Genomic DNA, 27688 nt, shown 5'->3' with positions numbered 1-27688 from the left:
TAGGACTGTATACCTTGTACATGTACTTGTAGTAAATAAAGATATTATTATTATTATTATATTATTGTGATTATATGATAAAGTTGAAGGGAACTTGACTGCTGACTATTATCTCTTTAGTGAGCTAACTGATGGATGGGCTGTCTACCACCCACACTGTGGGTATGTGGTGTCTACCACCCACACTGTGGGTATGTGGTGTCTACCACCTGCACTGTGGGTATGTGGTGTCTACCACCTGCACTGTGGGTATGTGGTGTCTACCACCTGCACTGTGGGTATGTGGTGTCTACCACCTGCACTGTGGGTATGTGGTGTCTACCACCCACACTGTGGGTATGTGGTGTCTACCACCCACACTGTGGGTATGTGGTGTCTACCACCTGCACTGTGGGTATGTGGTGTCTACCACCTGCACTGTGGGTATGTGGTGTCTACCACCTGCACTGTGGGTATGTGGTGTCTACCACCTGCACTGTGGGTATGTGGTGTCTACCACCTGCACTGTGGGTATGTGGTGTCTACCACCTGCACTGTGGGTATGTGGTGTCTACCACCTGCACTGTGGGTATGTGGTGTCTACCACCCACACTGTGGGTATGTGGTGTCTACCACCTGCACTGTGGGTATGTGGTGTCTACCACCTGCACTGTGGGTATGTGGTGTCTACCACCTGCACTGTGGGTATGTGGTGTCTACCACCTGCACTGTGGGTATGTGGTGTCTACCACCTGCACTGTGGGTATGTGGTGTCTACCACCCACACTGTGGGTATGTGGTGTCTACCACCCACACTGTGGGTATGTGGTGTCTACCACCCACACTGTGGGTATGTGGTGTCTACCACCCACACTGTGGGTATGTGGTGTCTACCACCCACACCATGGGTATGGGGTGACTACCACCCACACCATGGGTATGGGGTGACTACCACCCACACCATGGGCATGGGGTGACTACCACCCACACCATGGGTATGGGGTGACTACCACCCACACCATGGGTATGGGGTGACTACCACCCACACCATGAGTATGGGGTGACTACCATGCACACCATGGGTATGGGGTGACTACCACCCACACCATGGGTATGGGGTGACTACCACCCACACCATGGGTATGGGGTGACTACCACCCACACCATGAGTATGGGGTGACTACCATGCACACCATGGGTATGGGGTGACTACCACCCACACCATGGGTATGGGGTGACTACCACCCACACCATGGGTATGGGGTGACTACCATGCACACCATGGGTATGGGGTGACTACCACCCACACCATGGGTATGGGGTGACTACCACCCACACCATGGGTATGTGATGTCTACCACCCACACCATGAGTATGGAGTGCATAATAAAGATATTGAGCTAACAATTAACCAGGCTGAAGGAATGATTCCCTCAAACTACTACTTTGTCTTCTACCATCTACAGTGGTACTCTGTGTATTGGACTGATAAAGCAACAGTGTGTGAAATGTCTTCACAATAAAGATACATTAGTGCTGCACAAGTATCTTATTCATCAAGAGAGACAAAAGATCTCATTCATCATTCATGTGTCTTATTCAGCAAGGAAGACACAAAGATACATAAGTGTTGTACATGTATCACATTCATCAAGGTACACACAGATACATTAGTGTTGCACTTGTATCTTGTTCATGAAGGAAGGTTCCTTGGTGTCAGTGAGGGACTTTTGACCAATAGAATTATACCTGCTCCCTGCCTTAGTAAGGTTATTTAGGTACAGATCTACATCATTAGTTATCATACACTAAAATGTGTAAATAACCCTCCAGGATAACCCCAAAAAAAGCCAGAAGTGACTTATTTCCACTGTGGTCCTTCAGTTGAACCTATTTGCCTCCCGTTCTCCCAGGGATTGTATAACCCCTACGTATTTAGTGCTTCCCCCTACATATAATAAATAATAATTATATAATACCCCTTACCATACACCAGATTTGGATGAAGCTTGATCCAACTGTATATGTTGAGTATTGAAGACAGTAAAACAACTGTAGTTAAATCACGTTTATAAAATTGTTGTATGACAGTGGTGGTTCAGCACTTTGTTTTTATTATAATAACAATAAAATTGTTCACAAGCAGTGCCCAGAATATCTTGCTGCCAAGTTTGTCATGGTTAGGAACCAAAACCGGTATTGTACTAAGGGAAGTGAACACTACTATGTAGCACCAGTATGGTACTAGAGGAAGTGAACACTACTTAGTACCAGTATGGTACTAGAGGAAGTGAACACTACTTAGTACCAGTATGGTACTAGAGGAAGTGAACACTACTTAGTACCAGTATGGTACTAGAGGAAGTGAACACTACTTAGTACCAGTATGGTACTAGAGGAAGTGAACACTACTTAGTACCAGTATGGTACTAGAGGAAGTGAACACTACTTAGTACCAGTATGGTACTAGAGGAAGTGAATACTACTTAGTACCAGTATGGTACTAGAGGAAGTGAACACTACTTAGTACCATTATGGTACTAGGGGAAGTGAACACTACTCTGTAGTACCAGTATGGTACTAGAGGAAGTGAATACTACTCTGTAGTACCAGTATGGTACTAGGGGAAGTGAGCACTACTATGTAGTACCAGTATGGTACTAGAGGAAGTGAATGCTACTTAGTACCAGTATGGTACTAGGGGAAGTGAACACTATGTAGTACCAGTATGGTACTAGAGGAAGTGAATGCTACTTAGTACCAGTATGGTACTAGGGGAAGTGAACACTACTATGTAGTACCAGTACGGTACTCAGGGAAGTGAACACTACTATGTAGTACTAGTATGGTACTAGAGGAAGTGAATACTACTATGTAGTACCAGTATGGTACTCAGGGAAGTGAACACTACTATGTAGTACTAGTATGGTACTAGGGGAAGTGAACACTATGTAGTACCAGTATGGTACTCAGGGAAGTGAACACTACTCTGTAGTACCAGTATGGTACTAGAGGAAGTGAACACTATGTAGTACCAGTATGGTACTAGGGGAAGTGAACACTATGTAGTTCCAGTATGGTACTAGGGGAAGTGAACACTACTTAGTACCAGTATGGTACTAGGGGAAGTGAACACTACTTAGTACCAGTATGGTACTAGGGGAAGTGAACACTAATATGTAGTACCAGTATGGTACTAGAGGAAATGAACACAATGTAGTACCAGTATGGTACTAGGGGAAGTGAACACTACTATGTAGTACCAGTATGGAACTAGGGGAAGTGAACACTACTATGTTGTACCAGTATGGTACTAGGGGAAGTGAACACTACTCTGTAGTACCAGTATGGTACTAGGGGAAGTGAACACTACTTAGTACCAGTATGGTACTAGAGGAAGTGAACACTATGTAGTACCAGTATGGTACTAGGGGAAATGAACACTACTTAGTACCAGTATGGTACTAGAGGAAGTGAACACTATGTAGTACCAGTATGGTACTAGGGGAAGTGAACACTACTCTGTAGTACCAGTATGGTACTAGGGGAAGTGAACACTACTCTGTAGTACCAGTATGGTACTAGGGGAAGTGAACACTACTTAGTACCAGTATGGTACTAGAGGAAGTGAACACTATGTAGTACCAGTATGGTACTAGGGGAAGTGAACACTACTCTGTAGTACCAGTATGGTACTAGGGGAAGTAAACACTACTATGTAGTACCTACAGTAGGTGGTCAGACCTCAAACGTTTTTATTATACAACAATATAAGAGTGGAAGGGATTGCTTGAACATGACAAAGGTTGTCCTAACATGAGCCAGTTCAGAGATATAAAAGGTACCTAATGAATGAAGCTACAGAAAGGGAGGAGTGTGATAATATGTATAGTTAACATTGGTGCGCCTGTTATTGTAAGCTGAGTCTCTCTTTAATGTTCATGTAAATAACTCAGTTCACTTTATTCCTATTGTACATCCTTTTATTGTTAATGATTTTCACACAATTGAGTTACTTGGCTGTTTTAATTTTAAGGTTACAATCATAACTGGGTCCTGCTGTAACTTACAGCTAGGCTTTAAATAATAATTGACCCTGGTGGTTTAGTATTTAGTTTTGATTACCATAATAATTTAAATAATAAGATAATACAAGGATCCTAATGGAAATAAGACACTTGGTCTGATTTTTTGGGGGCTATCCTTGAGGGTAATTTACACATATGTTAATCTATGTATGATAATTGTACTTATGTGTACCTGTAGCTAAACCCACCATCTCTTGTGGGTTTAGCGCTTAGTTATGATTGTAATAGTAATAATAGGGAGATCGTGAAGCCGGGTTCAATACGGTGCAAGGTGTCAGTGGCCCTATAAACTCAAACACCAGGAAGACGGAAAAAAATGTAATGGTTGAGGCTGAAGGAGAAATTTATGACGAATTTAAGGCAAGACAATATAAGATTAAGACCTCACTAACATGATACAGTATAACTTCTGGAGGAGGAGCTGAGAGTTACAACCTGTAGTCTCAGTGAGTTATAACTTAACTGTAACTGTAGCCTCACTGAGTTATAATTTAACTGTAACTAGCCTCAGTGAGTTATAATTTAACTAACTGTAGCATCAGTGAGTTATAATTTACCTAACTGTAGCCTCAGTGAGTTATAATTTAACTGTAACTGTAGCCTCAGTGAGTTATAATTTAACTGTAACTGTAGCCTCAGTGAGTTATAATTTAACTAACTGTAGCCTCAGTGAGTTATAATTTAACTGTAACTGTAGCCTCAGTGAGTTATAATTTAACTGTAACTGTAGCCTCAGTGAGTTATAATTTAACTGTAACTATAGCCTCAGTGAGTTATAATTTAACTAACTGTAGCCTCAGTGAGTTATAATTTAACTAACTGTAGCCTCAGTGAGTTATAATTTAACTAACTGTAGCCTCAGTGAGTTATAATTTAACTGTAACTATAGCCTCAGTGAGTTATAATTTAACTGTAACTATAGCCTCAGTGAGTTATAATTTAACTGTAACTATAGCCTCAGTGAGTTATAATTTAACTAACTGTAGCCTCAGTGAGTTATAATTTAACTAACTGTAGCCTCAGTGAGTTATAATTTAACTAACTGTAGCCTCAGTGAGTTATAATTTAACTGTAACTATAGCCTCAGTGAGTTATAATTTAACTGTAACTATAGCCTCAGTGAGTTATAATTTAACTGTAACTGTAGCCTCAGTGAGTTATAATTTAACTAACTGTAGCCTCAGTGAGTTATAATTTAACTGTAACTGTAGCCTCAGTGAGTTATAATTTAACTGTAACTGTAGCCTCAGTGAGTTATAATTTAACTGTAACTGTAGCCTCAGTGAGTTATAATTTAACTGTAACTGTAGCCTCAGTGAGTTATAATTTAACTGTAACTGTAGCCTCAGTGAGTTATAATTTAACTGTAACTATAGCCTCAGTGAGTTATAATTTAACTGTAACTATAGCCTCAGTGAGTTATAATTTAACTGTAACTGTAGCTTCAGTGAGTTATAATTTAACTGTAACTATAGCCTCAGTGAGTTATAATTTAACTGTAACTGTAGCCTCAGTGAGTTATAATTTAACTGTAACTGTAGCCTCAGTGAGTTATAATTTAACTAACTGTAGCCTCAGTGAGTTATAATTTAACTAACTGTAGCCTCAGTGAGTTATAATTTAACTGTAACTGTAGCCTCAGTGAGTTATAATTTAACTGTAACTGTAGCCTCAGTGAGTTATAATTTAACTAACTGTAGCCTCAGTGAGTTATAACTTAACTGTAACTGTAATTTCAGTGAGTTATAACTTAACTGTAACCTCAGTGAGTTATAACTAACTGTTGCCTCAGTAAATGAGTTATAATTTACTGTAACTGTAGCCTCATTGAGTTATAACTTACTGTAACTGTAGCCTCAGTAAGTGAGTTATAACTTACTGTAACTGTAACCTCAGTGAATTATACCTTATTGTAACTGTAGCCTCAGTGAGTTATAACTTATTGTAACTGTAGCCTCAGTGAATTATAACTTACTGTAACTGTAGCCTCAGTGAGTTATAGCCCACTGTAACTGTAACCTCAGTGCATTATAACTTGCTATAACTGTAACCTCAGTACGTGAGTTATAACTTGCTGTGACTGTAGTCTCAGTAACTGTTATAACTTATTGTAACTGTAGTCTCAGTAACAAAGTTATAACTTGCTGTAACTGTAGTCTCAGTAACTGTTATAACTTACTGTAGCTGTAGTCTCAGTAACTGAGTTATAACTTACTGTAACTGTAGTCTCAGTAACCGAGTTATAACTTACTGTAGCTGTAGTCTCAGTAACTGAGTTATAACTTACTGTAACTGTAGTCTCAGTAACCGAGTTATAACTTACTGTAACTGTAGTCTCAGTAACTGAGTTATAACTTACTGTAGCTGTAGTCTCAGTAACTGAGTTATAACTTACTGTAACTGTAGTCTCAGTAACTGAGTTATAACTTACTGTAACTGTAGTCTCAGTAACTGAGTTATAACTTACTGTAGCTGTAGTCTCAGTAACTGAGTTATAACTTACTGTAACTGTAGTCTCAGTAACTGAGTTATAACTTACTGTAACTGTAGTCTCAGTAACTGAGTTATAACTTACTGTAACTGTAGTCTCAGTAACTGAGTTATAACTTACTGTAACTGTAGTCTCAGTAACTGAGTTATAACTTACTGTAGCTGTAGTCTCAGTAGCTGTTATAACTTACTGTAACTGTAGTCTCAGTAACTGAGTTATAACTTACTGTAACTGTAGTCTCAGTAACTGAGTTATAACTTACTGTAGCTGTAGTCTCAGTAGCTGTTATAACTTACTGTAACTGTAGTCTCAGTAACTGAGTTATAACTTACTGTAACTGTAGTCTCAGTAACTGAGTTATAACTTACTGTAACTGTAGTCTCAGTAACTGAGTTATAACTTACTGTAACTGTAGTCTCAGTAACTGAGTTATAACTTACTGTAACTGTAGTCTCAGTAACTGAGTTATAACTTACTGTAACTGTAGTCTCAGTAACTGAGTTATAACTTACTGTAACTGTAGTCTCAGTAACTGAGTTATAACTTACTGTAGCTGTAGTCTCAGTAGCTGTTATAACTTACTGTAACTGTAGTCTCAGTAACTGAGTTATAACTTACTGTAGCTGTAGTCTCAGTAGCTGTTATAACTTACTGTAACTGTAGTGTCAGGTTATGCTTAATGTCTTACAGTGCTTGTTACAGTCGCCAGCCACGAAGAAGAGGTAATGTGACACTGCCCTTCCTTTTATCACCTATGAAAATAATAAATCCTTATAAATTTTCAAAGGGGTGCTTTGATCCAAGGAATTTGAGCTGCCCTCCCCATCCTTGGATGAAACATGATTATCTTCCACTCTCCAGGCACTGTATGAGCCCCCTAAGTTTAAACCTTCCCTGTGAATATTCTCGATTTTCAGAAATTGTATAATAGCCAAGGTTAAGTTGTCATGACATACCTGTCTGTAGTTGCTTCTGGGAGTCATTGCCCTTGTTGCTTGCTCCCAGACTAGGCCTATTGCATGCTGGCTTGATTAATCAGGCTTTTGGTGCCTGCATGTCTCAGTTCTGTATATTTTATGCTCAATATTTGTAATGATATAAACATTAGTTACTTATATGGAGTACTGGGTTAACTGGAATGCTAACAAGAAGAAATAAAAAATCACTGTATTCTTGCTGGCACATGCAAGGTAGGCCTACTCTCACCCAACCATTATCATTTGTATATCTTTCTAAATTATTTCTAAAGCCATAAAATGTACTCACTTCACTGACACTACTTGGCAGTTTGTTCACTCTATTGACAACCATTTTACCTATATCATTTCAAAATCTGTTGTTTTTTATAACTTTGGTCTGTTGTTGCAAATTGTCTATGTTAGATTTTCAGCACTTTATTTATATTTCATTAATTAATATGTTCCTCCCTTCTGTTAGTACACGTAATCATGTCTCTTAATTCTTTACTTTATAGTAGTGTTTATGTTCACTACTATAATCTGTCTGTATACATAGTAAAGCTAGTCAAACACTTAAAGTGTTGAAATTGATTAAAATCCATATGATTGTACCCCCCCTGGGAGTGCAGGTAAGAATGAGTGATGATCTGTCTCATAATTTATACTTGAAAAATACTGCACTGATTAATTACAAATATTCACACAGTCTGTTACCAGACAAAGGACCTCATTGGGTTATGGGATAACATGGAGGATAATTTACACAAATGTTAAGTTATGTATGATAATTGTACTTATGTGTACCTGTATCTAAATAAATTAACTAACAGGAGAAATGATATCATGTGCAAATTGCCCCCAATGAAACCCATGATTGTAACAAATATACTAAGAAAAGTCATTAAATATAAAGGGTGTAAGGTATTTTAACTTCCTTCATACATATGTATAATACATATACTGTATTCAGGAAATTGCCAGTAAATCATGGTGATAATTTTTCCTAATTTTTTTCTTTCTTTTTTTTTTGTGTATGTGTGTGGGGTATGAGTCTGCTCATTCTGTCTTGCCTGCTGGGGGCATCAGTTATTTGTATGGTTGTGGGAAGATAAACCAGTTGGTAGGTTAGGTTAGGTAAGGTTTGTCAGGAAACAGGACAAGTGTTTCCTGATGCAGGTCTTAGGCATAAGACAACCCACCACTGGAACTTTTGGTCATCTGACCGAGGCCTTCCACTGGCTTACCACTCCACCCATTTAAAAATTATGGCTATGATTATAACCATTTGACACGATAATTTATGAGATAATGCTGTCCCAGACAAGTTGTGGGCACCTAACTGTCAGGGCTTAGGTAAGGGTTTACCTAATCTAACTGAGACTGCTCATTCCCATCATATTTATGGACAATTGTCCTGTTTTATTTTTCCCACATTAATTTGGCAGTTTTATTACTCAAGCACCAGGAGGTTTGACTTATGTGATACAAACTGCCAATGACCCTTAAAGTAATAATAACAACATGATAATAATAATACAGCTTCTCCTCACTTAGCGACGTACTCATTCACCAACCACTCAGACTTACGACCAGCTCTCCAACCAGTATCCCAACCTAAATAATGTATATGAGAGCTGATTTCCTCTATTCTGTTCATTACAGTACATGTATACAGTAAACTACTGTATAAACATTTAAAAATATACCAGAAATGTTATAAAGGGTGCAAAGGTGACATTAAAAAAAATATCTTAAGATGGTTGACACAAACCCACTACCAGTACACATAGTATGTTCGTCGCTTAACAATTGATTCGCTTACTAACCTAATCTTAGGAATGGAACCCCGTCGTTAAGTGAGAAGAGGCTGTAATAACAATAATAAGCTAATAACAATAACAATAAAAATATAATTTTTAATTGTATGTAATAACAATAATAGTAATTTATTATTATTATTATTATTGATTTGTGGAAAGGAAACAATTCTATAATTCGAGAAGTTGAAATGAGCTGTTTAAATACAGTAGATAGTTTGGAAAGCAGATTTTTTTTTAATTACCTCAGTCATCTGCCAAGGCAGGGTTACCCAATGAAGGAATCACATTTGCCATCATTCACTCTATTGCTGTCTTGTCAGAAATGTGCTGACATCACAGTTGAGATTATTCTCTGAGTGCAACATCCTCCTCACCTCTCCTTGAGACATCTGGCTAACCAGTTTCCTTGAATCCCTTCATAAATGTTACCTTGCTTACACTCCAGCAGCACAGTAATCCTTGAATCCCTTCATAAATGTTACCTTGCTCACACTCCAACAACACAGTAACCCTTGAATCCCTTAATAAATGTTATCTTGCTCACACTTCAGCAGCACAGAACCTTGGAATCCCATCATAAATGTTACTGTGCTCACACTCCAGCAGCACAGAACCTTTGAATCCCTTCATAAATGTTACCATGCTCACACTCCAGCAGCACAGAACCTTGGAATCCCTTCATAAATGTTACCATGCTCACACTCCAGCAGCATGTCTATTAAAAACCACTTGTCACTATTCACTGCCATCTAACACACTCACACAAGCTGTGTGGAGATAAAAATTAAATTAAGAGAAATAAAGTGCTGTATATTCTTGGTGATGGTTTGTAGAGATGGTGAGTTAGGTGTAGGTCAGTGAGAGGTAGGCATCTAGCATACTGTAAGCTGCAACCTTCCTGAGGTAGCATACTGTAAGCTGTAACCTCTCTCAGGTAGCATATTGTAAGGTGCAGCCTTTCTGAGGTAGCATACTGTAAGCTGTAGTCTCTTTGAGGTAGCATACTGTAGGGTGCAACCTCTCTGAGGTAGTATACTGTAAGCTGCAGTCTCTCTGAGGTAGCATAATGTAGGGTGCAACCTCTCTGAGGTAGCATACTGTAAGCTGTAGTCTCTTTGAGGTAGCATACTGTAGGGTGCAACCTCTCTGAGGTAGTATACTGTAAGCTGCAGTCTCTCTGAGGTAGCATAATGTAGGGTGCAACCTCTCTCAGGTAGCATACTGTAAGCTGCAACCTCTCTGAGGTAGCATACTGTAAGATGCAACCTTTCTGATGCAGCATACTGTAAGGTGCAACATTTCTGAGGTAGCATACTGTAAGGTGCAGCCTCTCTGAGGTCTGGTGTGGAACTTATGTTGCCTTTTATGATATGAAAATACGTAAATGCTCATAAGTCTGGTATTATTTCATCAGTGTTATACATAAGGATTGGTGATAATCATTGTGCTGTACTTCCTTGAAGATAAAGTTATGAGGATTTTAAACAATCAGAGAATTAAATTAGATGTTAGTGTTGCCATCACTGCATGTTAAATTTATGTTTGTACCATCATAGGTTGAATGTTAGCACTCAGAGGTGGTAAGTAAGGCAATGCTAGTTGCTTGTCAGTAGAAGCTAAGTCACTGTTGGTACTATCATGACAGGTTGCACAAAGATGGCTTGGTGGCAGCAGGTGTTGGCAGTGGATGCCAAGTTTAACAACCATCGTGCCCCAGCTACGCCAGGTTTCAGTAAGTGGATGCTAACTCTTGAGCATGTTCCCTCATAATTACTCCAATATTAATGTTAATGTCATATCTAGGTAATTTAAATCATCTTTTTATATGTTTTCTTATTTGATAAAGTATATTTGTATTAGCAATATTTAGTAAAAGTATTTATAGTGAAAAATGTAGGTACAGCTATTTGTCAAAATTTTGGCTGACAGAAAAGCAAATAACGTCTTACCATTGAATTATTTCAACATATGTCACAGCACAGTACTTCCTTTCTTGGAAATGGACCAGAATCTAATGTCTTGAGTAGTAGTGGTAGTGTAAGAATATTGTTAATCTCTTTGTTCAGCATTTGTCAGTTACCAGTGCCAGACATAGACATAAGCTAAGTAAACTACAGGTTAGTGCTTCAGAAAAATATTAAATCCAAAATTTAGATACTCTGAATGTTTTTTCTCTGCTGAATTAATTTACCTGTAGAGGAAATCAAGACTGCAAGGGAAAATATTTTAATTTTCTCACGAGTTTTCTGCTTCCAATATATCATGCAGTAACATTTCACCGAGAGTAAGTTTTCACAGTTGAACTTATGTGTAGGTACTATTACATATTTAAATATGAATTATCAAACTAAGCCCACCAAATTAGATAATTGTTTTGCAATTTACTTTAATTAACTAACCAACATTAACCTAATCTTACCAATAATGAAATTTAAGCTAACCTTATCAGTAACCAAACTTAGTCTAACTTATCCTTGTCACTAACATGGTGCTGTGGATAATGCGTGCATTGCTTGGTCAGTCAGGTAAGACCTGTTGGGTCTGGTCCATAACTGTAGAGGTGATTATTAGGTCAGTCTTGTCGTAGCTAAGACAACCTTGATACACCATAACTTTTTGTCCTTGACAGAGTACACCATACTTCTGTGTATCAGCATCTATACACAAATAACCTGCACATAGGAGAAAGAAACTTATGATGACATTTCGGTGCACCTGGATCATCAACTAGTCACTAGTTAATGATCCAAAATGTCATTATAAGTTTCTTTCTGTGTGCAGGTTATTTGTGTATTGTTCCAGTCATGTTATTGTGTCTTTTTATTCTTTATCAGCATCTAATCTAACCTTATCTAATGCATATGGAGGAATACAGATACAGATGCACTTGTATTGTAGCTTAGGTTAGTTTGAGAATAATTCCAGCCATGATATTGTGACCTTTATTCATGATGACTACTGTATTTATATCTATTTTTTATTAAGTAGATAATCATTATTATAGCAAGTTATTGTAATAATTATTTTTTTATACAGTATGTACTTGCTTTTTTGTATATTTTACATATATTGACTATGGAGTCAGTTGTAAAGGACTATGGAGTCAGTTGTAAAGGACTATGGAGTCAGTTGTAAAGGACTATGGAGTCAGTTGTAAAGGACTATGGAGTCAGTTGTAAAGCAGTATGGAATCATACTTATCTCTGTACAATGAATATAGTTGTTATTTTTATCAGTCCTAGTTTAATGTGCTTTGTAAGGTTGCTAAGCAGTTAAATACATCTTAATTAGTTTATTTAGATTATGTTATTCAACCTTACAGTTATTTTAGTTACATTGATCCACAACCACAAAAATTAGAGGTTATTTTTATGTGCTTTTCTTCCCATTTAAACTTACTCATTATATAATGAAGGTCCAAGATGGACTGATCTGATGTCCAGTTTTCATTTATAACAAGTTGTATACTGTAATGCAGGTTATTATATGCTATAAATTAAGTACATATGCATACAGTAATTTGTACAGAGTACAGGAAATACAGTACTGAATAATAATATAGTATTACAGTGTAGTGCATAGTACAGTATTACAGTGCCATGTATAGTACAGTATTATAGTGTAATGTATAGTACAGTATTATAGTGCCATGTATAGTACAATGTTATAGTGCCATGTATAGTACTGTATTACAGTGCCATGTATAGTACAGTATTATAGTGTCATGTATAGTACAGTATTATAGTGCCATGTATAGTACAGTATTATAGTGCCATGTATAGTACTGTATTACAGTGCCATGTATAGTACTGTATTACAGTGCCATGTATAGTACAGTATTATAGTGCCATGTATAGTACAGTATTACAGTGCCATGTATAGTACAGTATTACAGTGCCATGTATAGTACTGTATTACAGTGCCATGTATAGTACTATATTACAGTGCCATGTATAGTACAGTATTACAGTGCCATGTATAGTACAGTATTACAGTGCCATGTATAGTACAGTATTACAGTGCCATGTATAGTACAGTATTATAGTGTCATGTATAGTACAGTATTATAGTGTCATGTATAGTACAGTATTATAGTGTCATGTATAGTACAGTATCATAGTGCCATGTATTGTACAGTATTACAGTCCCATGTATAGTGCAGTATTACAGTGCAGTGTATAATACAGTATTACTGTACAGTGCATAGTACAGTATTACAGTGCAATGAATAGTACAGTACAGTATATATAAGCTGTTTATATTTTAATAAGTTTTCTGAGTGAGTGGAAAAGATTATGATGGCAAGATATGACAATTATGTGTTAACTGCAAGTCATTTCAGAACTTGATTAAATCTTCCTTTTCAGAGACATTATATATTCGACGACGTAGTCAGCTACTGAGGGACAGCGCTCGCGAGGAAGTATGTCATCACATTTTTCTTGTTTTGCTTTTAATGAAACTTTGAATGTTATTGAGTGAAGGTTAATAAGTTTAGAAAACCTTGTCAACAAATGGATTTAACAGTTAAAAACAGAAGAGGGGAATTATGAGATGAAGAAGTGGAGGTATTGGGAAGATGGAGGAAATATTTTGTGGAAGATGTTTATAAAGTTGTAATGTTTGAATGTACATTGATGTAGTACAAATGATAAGAAAGAGATGATTGTCAGTGTTATGAATAAAAAGAAGCTGGATGTCCTAGCTCTTAGCGAAACAGAACGGAAGGGGGATAGGAGAACTTCAGTAGGGAGAAATAAATTGGATTAGGTCAGGAGTATCTGAGAGAGTTAGAGCTAAGGAAGGAGTAGCAATAATATTGAAGGATCAGTTTTGACAGGAAAAGAGGGAATATGTATAAATTTGGGGATTATGTCGATTAAAATAAGGATCAGATGTGAAAAGTGGGTTATACTAAGTGTTCATGCACCAGGAGAAGAGAGGAGTGTAGAAGAGAGAGAGAAATTTTGGGAGATGTTGAGTGTTTATGAAGTTTTGAACCAAATAAGAAAATAGTTGTAATGGTGGACTTGAATGCTAAAGTGGGAGCAACTATTGTAGAGGGTGTAATAGGTAAGTTTAGGGTGCCAAGAGTAAATGATAAGTATTTGAATTGAACTTTGTATAGAAAAATGTTTGGTAATAGGTAATATACATTTTAAGAAAAAGAGGATAAATAGTTACATGAGATATGATATAGGGCATAATGACAGTAGTTTGTTGGATCATGTATTGGTGAATAAAATGTTGATGGGTTGACTTCTCAATGTTGCTTTTGGAGGGGCAACAGATATATCAGAGCACTATTTAGTTGTAGCTACAGTGAGAGTAAGAGGTAGATGAGGTACAAGGAGAACGGCATTTGCAAGTAAGAGAGAAATGAAAGTTTATAAATTAAAGGAGGTAGTTAGGGTAAGAAACAAGTAACTAATGGTAGAAGTATGGGCTAGTGAGAGTATAGGTTGTGAGGTTGAAAGAAGAGATATTGGGCAGATTTAAGAATGCAGTGTTAGAGTGTGCAACAGAAGTTTCTGGATATAGGAGGGTGGATGTAGGAGAGAAGAGGGGTGCTTGGTGGAATGATGAGGTCAAGAGAGTGGTAAGAAGGAAAAAGTTAACATATAGAAGGTTTTTACAAAATAGAAGTGATATGAGGAGGGAGGAGTATATGGAGAGTAAAAGACAAGTTAGGAGAGTGGTGAGCAAGTGCTAAAGGAAAGCAAATGAGAGTGTGTGTGAGATGTCCTGTCAACAAATTTTACTGAGAATAAGAAAAAGTTTTGGAGACTGATAAGCTGAGAAAATTTAGGGAAGGAAAGGATTTAACAGTTAAAAACAGAAAAGAAGAGTTATTAGATGAGGAGGTGAAGATACAGTGGAACCTCAAATTTCGAACATATCGCTTATCGAACTCTTTGAAAATCGACCGCTTTTTTCGAACCAACTTTGTCCCCATTATTGAACTCGCCCCTATTTTTGAACTGCTGGGTACCGGACCTGTTTGCCTTCTTCAAAGATTAAGGAGATTTGTGCCAAGTGGAATGATGTCCAAATGTTTGTGGAGAAGTACCACCCTGAGCAAGCTGAAACAAGCCATCTTTGCAACAAGTTCAGTGACAGAACCATGTCCCATTTTAGGGAAATCTTAAAGAGGTGCCAGAAACAGAGGACTGTGGACAGTTATTTTGTGAGACAGGGGTCCAGTGACTCTCAAGCTGGTCCTAGTGGCATTAAAAGACAGAGAAGGGAAGTAACCCCAGAGAGGGCTTTGATACCTAAAGTCCTTATGGAGGGGGATTCCCCTTCCAAACACTAACCCCAACTCCCTCTCTCCTCCTCCCTATCTTCCAGATGCCATCACCAATCTCCAATAAAGGTGAGTAAAAATGTTATTTGATATGTTTATTTAAATTTATTAATACATAATTGCACATGACATTTGTTGTGTGTATGTAAAACTATAATTAATTTCTATAAGATGTATTTTTTTGTGAATATTTTTGGGTTTCTGGAACAGATTAATCGTATTTTTATTATTTCTTATGGGAAATATTGCTTCGCTTTTCAGACTTTTCAAATTTAGAACTAACTCCTGGAACAGATTAAGCTCGAAATTTGAGGTTCCACTGTATTGGGAAGATGGAGAGAATATTTTGAGCTATTAAATATTGATGAAGAGAGGGAGGCAGTGATTACATGGATTGGCCAGGGAAGGATAATATCCTTTAGGAGTGAGGAAGAGCTGGATGTGAGTGTGGAGGAGGTGCATGAGACAGTGGGTAAAATAAAAGGAAAGTATAGCATTTGGGATTGATGAAATCAAGACAGAATGTTAAAAGCAGGTGAGAATATAGTTTTGGAATGGTTGGTGCTTTTGTTCAATAAATGTATGAAAGAGAGAAAGTTACATAGGGATTGACAGAGAGTGTGTTTAGTTCCTTTGTATAAAGGAAAAGAGGACAAAAGAAAGTGTAAGATTTATAGGGAAAAAAGCCTTTTGATTATACCTGGTAAGGTGTATGGTAGAGTTATTATTGAAAGAATTAAGGAAATGATGGAGAGCAGGTTTGCAGATGAACAAGGGGGTGTTAGGAAGGGTTGGAGGTGTGTAAACCGAGTGTTTACATTAAAGCATATAGGCAAACAATATTTAGATAAGGGTAAGTAAGTTTTTATTGCATTTATGTATTTAGTAAAGGCATAAGATAGGGTGGATAAGGAATCAATATTGCAAGTGTATGAAATGGGTGAAAGGTTACATAAAGCAGTTAAGAGGTTTCATAAAGATAGCAAGGCTTAGCTTGACAGTGCCCTGTGGCCTGGCGACTGAAGCTTGACAGTGCCCTGTGGCCTGGCGACTGAAGCTTGACAGTGCCCTGTGGCCTGGCGACTAAAGCTCTTGCTTCACATGGTAAGGGTCTGGGCTCAGTTTCTGGTGAGGGTAGAAACATTGGGCATGTTTCTTTAAACCAGTTGTCTATATTCTCCATCAGTAAAATGGGTACCTGGGTGGGTCACATCCTGGAGTTTGCCTGGAGAGAGTTCTGGGGGTCAACGCCCCCGTGGCCCGGTCTGTGACCAGGCCTCCTGGGACAAAACTGACTTAATTTGCCCGAAATGCTGTGCATGTCAAGTGGCTTTCTGTATAGTAGCATGTCATTGATGTCAGCTAGGCCGGTATACCCTGTATATGTACTTGTAGAAATAAAAGATATTATAGGGTATCTAGGAGAGAAGGAAATTATTTTCCAGTAAAAGTAGACCTTAGACAGGAATGCATGATGTCACCATGGCTGCTTACATATAGATGGGGTTGTAAAAAATTTGAATGCTAAAATGTTAGGGAGAGGTGTGGGATTAAAAGATAAGGAAACTAATACAAAGTGGGAGTTGTCACAGTTGCCTTTTGCCGATGACACGGTGCTATTGGGAGTTTCTAAAGAGAAGTTGCAAAGGTTGGTAGATGAATTTGGGATAGTATGTAAATGAAGGAAACTAAAAATGAAACCAGGAAAGAGCAAGGTGATGAGGGTCACAAAAAATTTAAGTAATGAAAGACTGGATATCAGATTGGAAGGCAGGAGTATATCTGAACTGTAGTACTGGTGGGCCTCTGGCAAGACAGTGATGGAGTGAGTGATGTTGAAAGTGTTTTTTATTTTTTTGGGTTGCCCTACTTTAGTGGGAGAGGGATGGTTTGTTAAAAAATAATAATAATAGTAGTAGTAATAATAATAATACATACATTTTTTTTTTTTCAACAAGTCGGCCGTCTCCCACCGAGGCAGGGTGACCCAAAAAAGAAAGAAAATCCCCAAAAAGAAAATGCTTTCATCATCATTCAACACTTTCACCACACTCACACATTATCACTGTTTTTGCAGAGGTGCTCAGAATACAACAGTTTAGAAGCATATACGTATAAAGATACACAACATATCCCTCCAAACTGCCAATATCCCAAACCCCTCCTTTAAAGTGCAGGCATTGTACTTCCCATTTCCAGGACTCAAGTCCGACTATATGAAAATAACCGGTTTCCTTGAATCCCTTCACTAAATATTACCCTGCTCACACTCCAACAGATCGTCAGGTTCCAAGTACCATTCGTCTCCATTCACTCCTATCTAACACACTCACGCACGCTTGCTGGAAGTCCAAGCCCCTCGCCCACAAAACCTCCTTTACCCCCTCTCTCCAACCCTTTCGAGGAGACCCCTACCCCTCCTTCCTTCCCCTATAGATTTATATGCTTTCCATGTCATTCTACTTTGATCCATTCTCTCTAAATGACCAAACCACCTCAACAACCCTTCTTCTGCCCTCTGACTAATGCTTTTATTAACTCCACACCTTCTCCTAATTTCCACACTCTGAATTTTCTGCATAATATTTACACCACACATTGCCCTTAGACAGGACATCTCCACTGCCTCCAACCGTCTCCTCGCTGCTACATTTACCACCCAAGCTTCACATCCATATAAGAGTGTTGGTACCACTATACTTTCATACATTCCCTTCTTTGCCTCCATAGATAGCGTTTTTTGACTCCACATATACCTCAACGCACCACTCACCTTTTTTCCCTCATCAATTCTATGATTAACCTCATCCTTCATAAATCCATCCGCCGACACGTCAACTCCCAAGTATCTGAAAACATTCACTTCTTCCATACTCCTCCTCCCCAATTTGATATCCATTTTTTCTTTATCTAAATCATTTGATACCCTCATCACCTTACTCTTTTCTATGTTTACTTTCAACTTTCTACCTGTACACACATTCCCAAACTCATCCACTAACCTTTGCAATTTTTCTTTAGAATCTCCCATAAGCACAGTATCATCAGCAAAAAGTAACTGTGTCAATTCCCATTTTGAATTTGATTCCCCATAATTTAATCCCACCCCTCTCCCGAACACCCTAGCATTTACTTCTTTTACAACCCCATCTATAAATATATTAAACAACCATGGTGACATTACACATCCCTGTCTAAGACCTACTTTTACCAGGAAGTATTCTCCCTCTCTTCTACACACCCTAACCTGAGCCTCACTATCCTCATAAAAACTCTTAACAGCATTTAGTAACTTACCACCTATTCTATATACTTGCAACATCTGCCACATTGCTCCTCTATCCACTCTATCATATGCCTTTTCTAAATCCATAAATGCAATAAAAACTTCCCTACCTTTATCTAAATACTGTTCACATATATGCTTCAATGTAAACACTTGATCTACACATCCCCTACCCACTCTGAAGCCTCCCTGCTCATCCGCAATCCTACATTCTGTCTTACCTCTAATTCTTTCAATTATAACCCTACCGTATACTTTTCCTGGTATACTCAGTAAACTTATTCCTCTATAATTTTTACAGTCTCTTTTGTCCCCTTTCCCTTTATATAAAGGGATTATACATGCTCTCCGCCAATCCCTAGGTAAGAGAGAGAGAGAGATTTCGTTCGGATTTTTAACCCCGGAGGGTTAGCCACCCAGGATAACCCAAGAAAGTCAGTGCGTCATCGAGGACTGTCTAACTTATTTCCATTGGGGTCCTTAATCTTGTCCCCCAGGATGCGACCCACACCAGTCGACTAACACCCAGGTACCTATTTGCTGCTAGGTGAACAGGACAACAGGTGTAAGGAAACGTGTCGAAATGTTTCCACCCGTCGGGAATCGAACCCGGGCCCTCCATGTGTGAAGCGGGAGCTTTAGCCACCAGGCCACCGGGCCACCTTCCCCTCTTTCATACATTTATTAAACAAAAGTACCAACCACTCCAACACTATATACCCCCCTGCTTTTAACATTTCTGTCATGATCCCATCAGTTCCAGCTGCTTTACCCCCTTTTATTCTACGTAATGCCTCACGTACCTCCACCACACTTACATTCTGCTCTTCTTCACTCCTAAAAGATGGTATACCTCCCTGGCCAGTGCATGAAATTACCGCCTCCCTTTCTTCCTCAACATTTAAAAGTTCCTCAAAATATTCTCGCCATCTACCTAATACCTCCCAGTCCCCATCTACTAACTCCCCTACTCTGTTTTTAACTGACAAATCCATACTTTCCCTAGGCTTTCTTAACTTGTTTAACTCATTCCAAAATTTTTTCTTATTTTCATTAAAATTTCTTGACAGTGCCTCTCCCACTCTATCATCTGCTCTCCTTTTGCATACATACATACATACTGTAATAATAATTCTGTAATATGTGTTTTGCAAGAAGATACATTAGTGTTACAAAGACAGGTTAACAGTATTTAATATTGTTATGACTCAGTAAGAATATTAAATTCAGCATCTTTGATTGGCAGGATAATGGTGGTGTACGTAACTACTTAAGAGTAAGACTAGCATTGTTGCAGCAGCGCTATTGTGTCACCCTAGACCAGCTCAGTCTAAAAAGTCGACCAGCGAGTCTTCGCTCTGTATCACGGCTCACAGTCGAGGTAGGTTGTATTCTCAACAATACCCTCTACAGGTGACATTCTCTTTATGCAGCCCGTTGGTGGCCTTATGGCTCAAGCTCTCACTTCACACAGTGAGAGTCCAGGTTTGATTCCTGGCGAGGGTACAAACATTGGGCGTGTTTCCTTGCACCAGTTGTCTATGCTCCCCATCAGTAAAATGGGTACCTGGGTGTTAGTTGACTGGTGTGGGGTCACATCTTGGGACAAAACTGACCTGATTTGCCCGAAATGCTCTGCATAACAAGCGGCTTTCTGTATACAGTGGTACCTTGGGATACAAACTTCATTCGTTCCAGAAGGCTGTTTGAATGCCGATACTGAACGAATTTGTTCCCATAAGAAATAATGTAAATTAGATTAATCCATTTCATACCCCCAAAAATACACTTACAAAAGCACTTACATAAATACACTTACATAATTGTTCGAGTTTTGAGCTGTTCGTATCCTGAGGTACCACCGTACTTGTAGTAGTATGTCATTAATGTTAGCTATGGTCTGTATACTTTCTACATGTACTTGTAAAAATAAAGATATTATTATTATTATTATTATTATTATTATTATTATTATTATTATTATTATTATTATTATTACTATTATTATTACATGTATTATTATTATTATTATTATTATTATTATTATTTTTTTTTTTTTTTTTTTTTTTTTCAACAAGTCGGCCGTCTCCCACCGAGGCAGGGTGACCCAAAAAAGAAAGAAAATCCCCAAAAAGAAAATACTTTCATCATCATTCAACACTTTCACCACACTCGCACATTATCACTGTTTTTGCAGAGGTGCTCAGAATACAACAGTCTAGAAGCATACACATATAAAGATACACAACATATCCCTCCAAACTGCCAATATCCCAAACCCCTCCTTTAAAGTGCAGGCATTGTACTTCCCATTTCCAGGACTCAAGTCCGACTATATGAAAATAACCGGTTTCCCTGAATCCCTTCACTAAATATTACCCTGCTCACACTCCAACAGATCGTCAGGTCCCAAGTACCATTCGTCTCCATTCACTCCTATCTAACACGCTCACGCACGCTTGCTGGAAGTCCAAGCCCCTTACCCACAAAACCTCCTTTACCCCCTCTCTCCAACCCTTTCGAGGACGACCCCTACCCCGCCTTCCTTCCCCTATAGATTTATATGCTTTCCATGTCATTCTACTTTGATCCATTCTCTCTAAATGACCAAACCACCTCAACAACCCCTCCTCTGCCCTCTGACTAATACTTTTATTAACTCCACACCTTCTCCTAATTTCCACACTCCGAATTTTCTGCATAATATTTACACCACACATTGCCCTTAAACAGGACATCTCCACTGCCTCCAACCGTCTCCTCGCTGCTGCATTTACCACCCAAGCTTCACACCCATATAAGAGTGTTGGTACTACTATACTTTCATACATACCCTTCTTTGCCTCCATAGATAACGTTTTTTGACTCCACATATACCTCAACGCACCACTCACCTTTTTTCCCTCATCAATTCTATGATTAACCTCATCCTTCATAAATCCATCCGCCGACACGTCAACTCCCAAGTATCTGAAAACATTCACTTCTTCCATACTCCTCTCCAATTTGATATCCAATTTTTCTTTATCCAAATCATTTGACACCCTCATCACCTTACTCTTTTCTATGTTCACTTTCAACTTTCTACCTTTACACACATTCCCAAACTCATCCACTAACCTTTGCAATTTTTCTTTAGAATCTCCCATAAGCACAGTATCATCAGCAAAAAGTAACTGTGTCAATTCCCATTTTGAATTTGATTCCCCATAATTTAATCCCACCCCTCTCCCAAACACCCTAGCATTTACTTCCTTTACAACCCCATCTATAAATATATTAAACAACCATGGTGACATTACACATCCCTGTCTAAGACCTACTTTTACCGGGAAGTAGTCTCCCTCTCTTCTACACACCCTAACCTGAGCCTCACTATCCTCATAAAACTCTTTACAGCATTTAATAACTTACCACCTATTCCATATACTTGCAACATCTGCCACATTGCTCCTCTATCCACTCTATCATATGCCTTTTCTAAATCCATAAATGCAATAAAAACTTCCCTATCTTTATCTAAATACTGTTCACATATATGCTTCAATGTAAACACCTGATCTACACATCCCCTACCCACTCTAAAACCTCCTTGCTCATCCGCAATCCTACATTCTGTCTTACCTCTAATTCTTTCAATTATAACCCTACCGTACACTTTTCCTGGTATACTCAGTAAGCTTATTCCTCTATAATTTTTACAGTCTCTTTTGTCCCCTTTCCCTTTATATAAAGGGACTATACATGCTCTCTGCCAATCCCTAGGTACCTTCCCCTCTTTCATACATTTATTAAACAAAAGTACCAACCACTCCAACACTATATCCCCCCCTGCTTTTAACATTTCTGTCATGATCCCATCAGTTCCAGCTGCTTTACCCCCTTTCATTTTACGTAATGCCTCACGTACCTCCCCCACACTTACATTCTGCTCTTCTTCACTCCTAAAAGATGGTATACCTCCCTGACCAGTGCATGAAATTACTGCCTCTGTTTCTTCCTTAACATTTAAAAGTTCCTCAAAATATTCTCGCCATCTACCCAATACCTCCATCTCCCCATCTACTAACTCCCCTACTCTGTTTTTAACTGACAAATCCATATTTTCCCTAGGCTTTCTTAACTTGTTTAACTCACTCCAAAATTTTTTCTTATTTTCATTAAAATTTCTTGACAGTGCCTCTCCCACTCTATCATCTGCTCTCCTTTTGCACTCTCTCACCACTCTCTTTACCTTTCTTTTACTCTCCATATACTCTGCTCTTCTTATAACACTTCTGCTTTGTAAAAACCTCTCATAAGCTACCTTTTTCTCTTTTATCACACCCTTTACTTCATCATTCCACCAATCACTCCTCTTTCCTCCTGCCCCCACCCTCCTATAACCACAAACTTCTGCCCCACATTCTAATACTGCATTTTTAAAACTATTCCAACCCTCTTCAACCCCCCCACTACTCATCTTTGCACTAGCCCACCTTTCTGCCAATAGTCGCTTATATCTCACCCGAACTTCCTCCTCCCTTAGTTTATACACTTTCACCTCCCTCTTACTTGTTGTTGCCACCTTCCTCTTTTCCCATCTACCTCTTACTCTAACTGTAGCTACAACTAAATAATGATCCGATATATCAGTTGCCCCTCTATAAACATGTACATCCTGGAGCCTACCCATCAACCTTTTGTCCACCAATACATAATCTAATAAACTACTTTCATTACGTGCTACATCATACCTTGTATATTTATTTATCCTCTTTTTCATAAAATATGTATTACTTATTACCAAATTTCTTTCTACACATAGCTCAATTAAAGGCTCCCCATTTACATTTACCCCTGGCACCCCAAATTTACCTACTACTATTATTATTATTATTATTATTATTATATGATCCATTTCCATGGCAGCTGCAACTAGGCACAATCAAACCATCAGCGATTAATTCTGCATAATTAGAATCTCCAGTACATTTTGTGAGCTGCACTGGTCACATACAGTGACTTACATTGTACATTTGGAATTGTTGAATTTGAATAAAGTGAGGGAACTTATATTGGAAATAATCACATTTTCGAATTTGTTCTTGTACTGTAACTGCAAGGTCTTACAGTTAAAATTTTTTTTATTTCCTATGAGCTTAATTTTGTCTTTAAATGATGATATGACTATGTAATAAAGAGTATGATGAATGAAGATAATGTTGTAATTGAGTATGTTCTTTATGTGATAATTTTTTACTGCCACTTTTAATGTAGGGAGGTTCTTGTAAAGAACTACAATGACAGGAAATAAATTACAGCAATTTCATGGTATCTCAGTCACATTCTCAAAGAACACTGACTGACAGAAGGCTCTTGCCATTTTTCTTGTCACCCAATGTACAGTATTAAGATATATATTTCTTTTGAATACTTTTGTATGTTGAAGAAGGTAATTATATTAATTTATTTGAACTCCACCAACAGGGTGATTCTCCACGTTGTATGAGTCGCAACATGAGTGTGACAATGTCACAGACAGGAAGCCAAGGCATTGAGGGACCTCAGGGACCACCACCAGCTGGCTCTGTTGTTCCTACACAACGAGCTGAAGCTTCCAAAGCCATCGTGGGTGGTACCTCTATTGGGGAAAATTATGCTTTCTCAGGAGTGCACCACATCTTTGATCAAGTACGACTGACGTCTATATATATGTTACGAGCAGTTTATAAGTCTGTATATGTGTTGCCAGCAGTTAACTGAGTGAGGATGAAATAGGACTGAAGTCTATACAATAGTCCTCCCGTATCTGGGGGGGGATACATTCCAAGACCTGTTGTGGATACCTGAAACCATGGATAGTAGTGAACCCTATATATGTCATTTTTTGTTTACAAAGATACCTGTGATAAAGTTTAATTGATAAATTAAGTAAAATAATTCTAGAATTAGCACTTTTTCACTGATGGGAAGCATTTCACGGCTTCTCTTAGGCTTTGAAGAACTGCCAACATTACTACTTTTGTGTTTTGGGGCCATTATTAAGCAAAATTAATGGTTATTTTTGGGCCACAGTAAACAGTGAATAACTGAAACTGGAGATACTGAATCCATGGATATGGGAGTCTACTGTATATATTTATTACCAGCAGTTTAAAAGGCACCATATATACAGTACTTGGGAAAATAAATTAAATGCTGTGATTACAAGAGTATATTTACTCAACAATAAATGTTTTTCCTTATGATTTACATATTGACTATTGATCCTTTATATTTCTGTGAAGAAAAACTACAAGTGCAGAGGAAGATGTAATGTGACAGTGTTTTGTTCCATGTGGAGTGTTGTAATTCTCCTACCAAGAAATGTTCACAAGATTCACTCAGTAACTGTCAAGAGTGCACACACCATCACACTGTCATTGACTCTCAGAGCTGTAACATCCTCTCACTCCCTCCAGAGTGCAGGCACTGTACCTCCATCCTCCAGGACTCAAAGTCTGGCTAAAAAGTTATATTGAATCCCTCCATAAATCATCTACAATATATAGTATATTATCTTGACATGGCCTATGTTGGTTATGTGCTACTAATTACATAGGACAACCTCTCTGTCTGTTGTGAACCTTTAGTACCATGTTGTGAACAAAAGAACAAAGGCAGGTTTAGACAGTAGGACATGAGGTGATGGTTAAGGTTCTTCTCACACACAACTGAAGACAACATAAGAAGTGTTCACCTTGAGTAATTTAAGTCACAACACTAGGGTCGTTCAGAAAATGTTTCAGGAAATACTTTCAGAAATGCTGTTCAGTTTCTGCTACAGTACAGGTGACCCTTGCACTTATTTCTTAACTGGTTATGGGAGAGTCATTGGTAGTTAAACCATTGTAAGTTGAACCATTGTTTCTTATAGACACAATGTTATAAATGGGGATCCTCTTCCTGGATATCAGTGTCATTCCATAAAATTTTTTTTTTTTTTTCTAGGGCTGTCTATCTCATCAGGAAAAAATTATCAAAAATGTTGGGGAAGAGAGGTAGTGCAATAAATAGTTTAGAAAGCTGACAAGTTGAAGACTAAGACACTAGTACAACATTTGGAAATATTTATTAAGGAAATACATTGACTCCAGGCTGAGGGATTGATTACCTCAAATTCCTCCCCCTCTTCCATCATTCTTCTTTGTATTGGACTGAAGAAGACATTGGCTGGCAAAATGTTTCCTCAGTAAAGATTCCCAAATGTTGCATAAGTGTCTTATTCTTCAAAGGGCGTTAGGCATAATTTGGATGCTGCTTACATTTCAGTGTATAGTGCCAATGTTCACTCAAAATGTTAAGAAACCTTTGTCATTCTCCATCTTGTAATTAATGCAGAACATACTGTAATCATTAAGATGGAGTTAAGGGTGTAGGTAAGAATTTCCTAATGCTGTATAATGTTAGTTACACTGTAGTGGCACTGTAGGTCCTACCTAAATAAATGCTATTAAAGTGTCTCTTCTACTCAGTTATTGTTTCCTGTAGTTTCTTTTTTATTCTTTAAATGTCATTTCTCATTACAGCATGCAGATAGTGTTACAATGGTGAAGTTTGCTCACAATGATCTGGGTCTGTTGGCATGTTCTTCCCTCGATAGTACTTTGTCTGTGTGTCAAGTATCTGAGGGAGAGCCACGAGTACTTCACACCCTCCGTCACCATACTGCTGGTGTTACAGGTCAGTTGTGTCATCACACACCTGCCTCCTTAACACTTTTAATATTAAAGCCTTTGTCCAAATATTTCTTGTTAGTTGCTAAATTTTTTTGTTAGTACTGCAGGTGTCTCCCGCTGAGGCAGGATGACCCAACAAGGAAGAAAACACTTCCTCTCTCGGTAGTGGTGGATTAAAGTGCTGGAAAATAAATCTCCTTACACTTATTGCTCATGTTCATCTAGCAGTTAACATATACAGTACCTGTATACTGTATACAATACAGTGGAACCTCAAATATCGAACTTTCTTCGGTCCAGAAGGCTGTTCGAGTGCCACTACCGAATGAATTTATTCCCATCAGGAATAATGTAAATTAGATTAGACCATTTAAGACCCTCAAAAATACACTTATAAAAGCACTTACAAAAATACACTTACATAATTGGTTGAGTTGGGAGCAGTTCGATTTTTGAGGTTCCACTGTACTTGGGTATTAGTCATCTGTTGTAGGTCACATCTTGGGAAATGGTAATACGTATACTTTAGATAGGACATGTCATTGTAATGAACTGAGGTAGGGTAAAAGCTTTTTTTTTTTTTTAAATTAATTGTGGAGAATCCCCATTAGTAGGTAGATTAATTTGATTGTTGTGATTACTTGTCGTGCACACACACAAATGGACAAAAAGCATATTCATGATCACTCAGTCTTTGGCTGTCTTTCCAACTACTCCCTGAACTACATTCTTACACATCCTTCTAAATGTTCTTAGTAAACATATCTTCATACTTATATTTGGTTTAATTAAGAGAGCATCTTTATTATCTGTCACAACAGTTAAATTATTGCTCTTTAATTTGTAGTTCAAAAGGTTGTTTGAATGTTAACACAAATTTCAAAACATTGATAGTGACAAAATTCGAGAAAGAAACGATATCAATGAGTGTAGTGGTTGTGTGTCATCTTTAAAATTATGGACAGGAAGAGGTGAGATATTATAAATACATATTATAGTCATATACAGTGGACCCCCGGTATTCGATATTAATCCGTTCCTGAGAGCTCATCAAATAC

At 38.0% G+C, this 27688-nt stretch overlaps 1 protein-coding gene across 5 annotated transcripts in view; it reads left to right on the top strand.

The window, feature by feature from the left end:
- The first annotated feature begins 4299 nt into the window (after positions 1-4299).
- The window catches only part of LOC128699785 (WD repeat-containing protein 13), a 39944-nt gene continuing 16555 nt past the window's right edge, over positions 4300-27688 (top strand). The window contains exons 1-6 of one of the 5 annotated variants that reach the window (XM_053792515.2): positions 4300-4427; positions 10983-11069; positions 13705-13760; positions 20177-20311; positions 24400-24603; positions 26481-26634. In XM_053792515.2, coding sequence (XP_053648490.1) covers positions 10994-11069; positions 13705-13760; positions 20177-20311; positions 24400-24603; positions 26481-26634 — 625 coding nt within the window. In that variant the 5' untranslated portion in view covers positions 4300-4427; positions 10983-10993. Of the gene's footprint in view, positions 4514-7008; positions 7281-10982; positions 11070-13704; positions 13761-20176; positions 20312-24399; positions 24604-26480; positions 26635-27688 lie in introns of those variants that run through there. The other 4 variants (XM_053792516.2, XM_053792514.2, XM_053792518.2 and 1 more) reach the window with 4 other exon arrangements.

Source organism: Cherax quadricarinatus, chromosome 81, assembly GCF_038502225.1.
Source record: "Cherax quadricarinatus isolate ZL_2023a chromosome 81, ASM3850222v1, whole genome shotgun sequence".
NCBI lineage: Eukaryota > Metazoa > Arthropoda > Malacostraca > Decapoda > Parastacidae > Cherax > Cherax quadricarinatus.
This window is presented reverse-complemented; position numbering and strand designations above follow the sequence as displayed.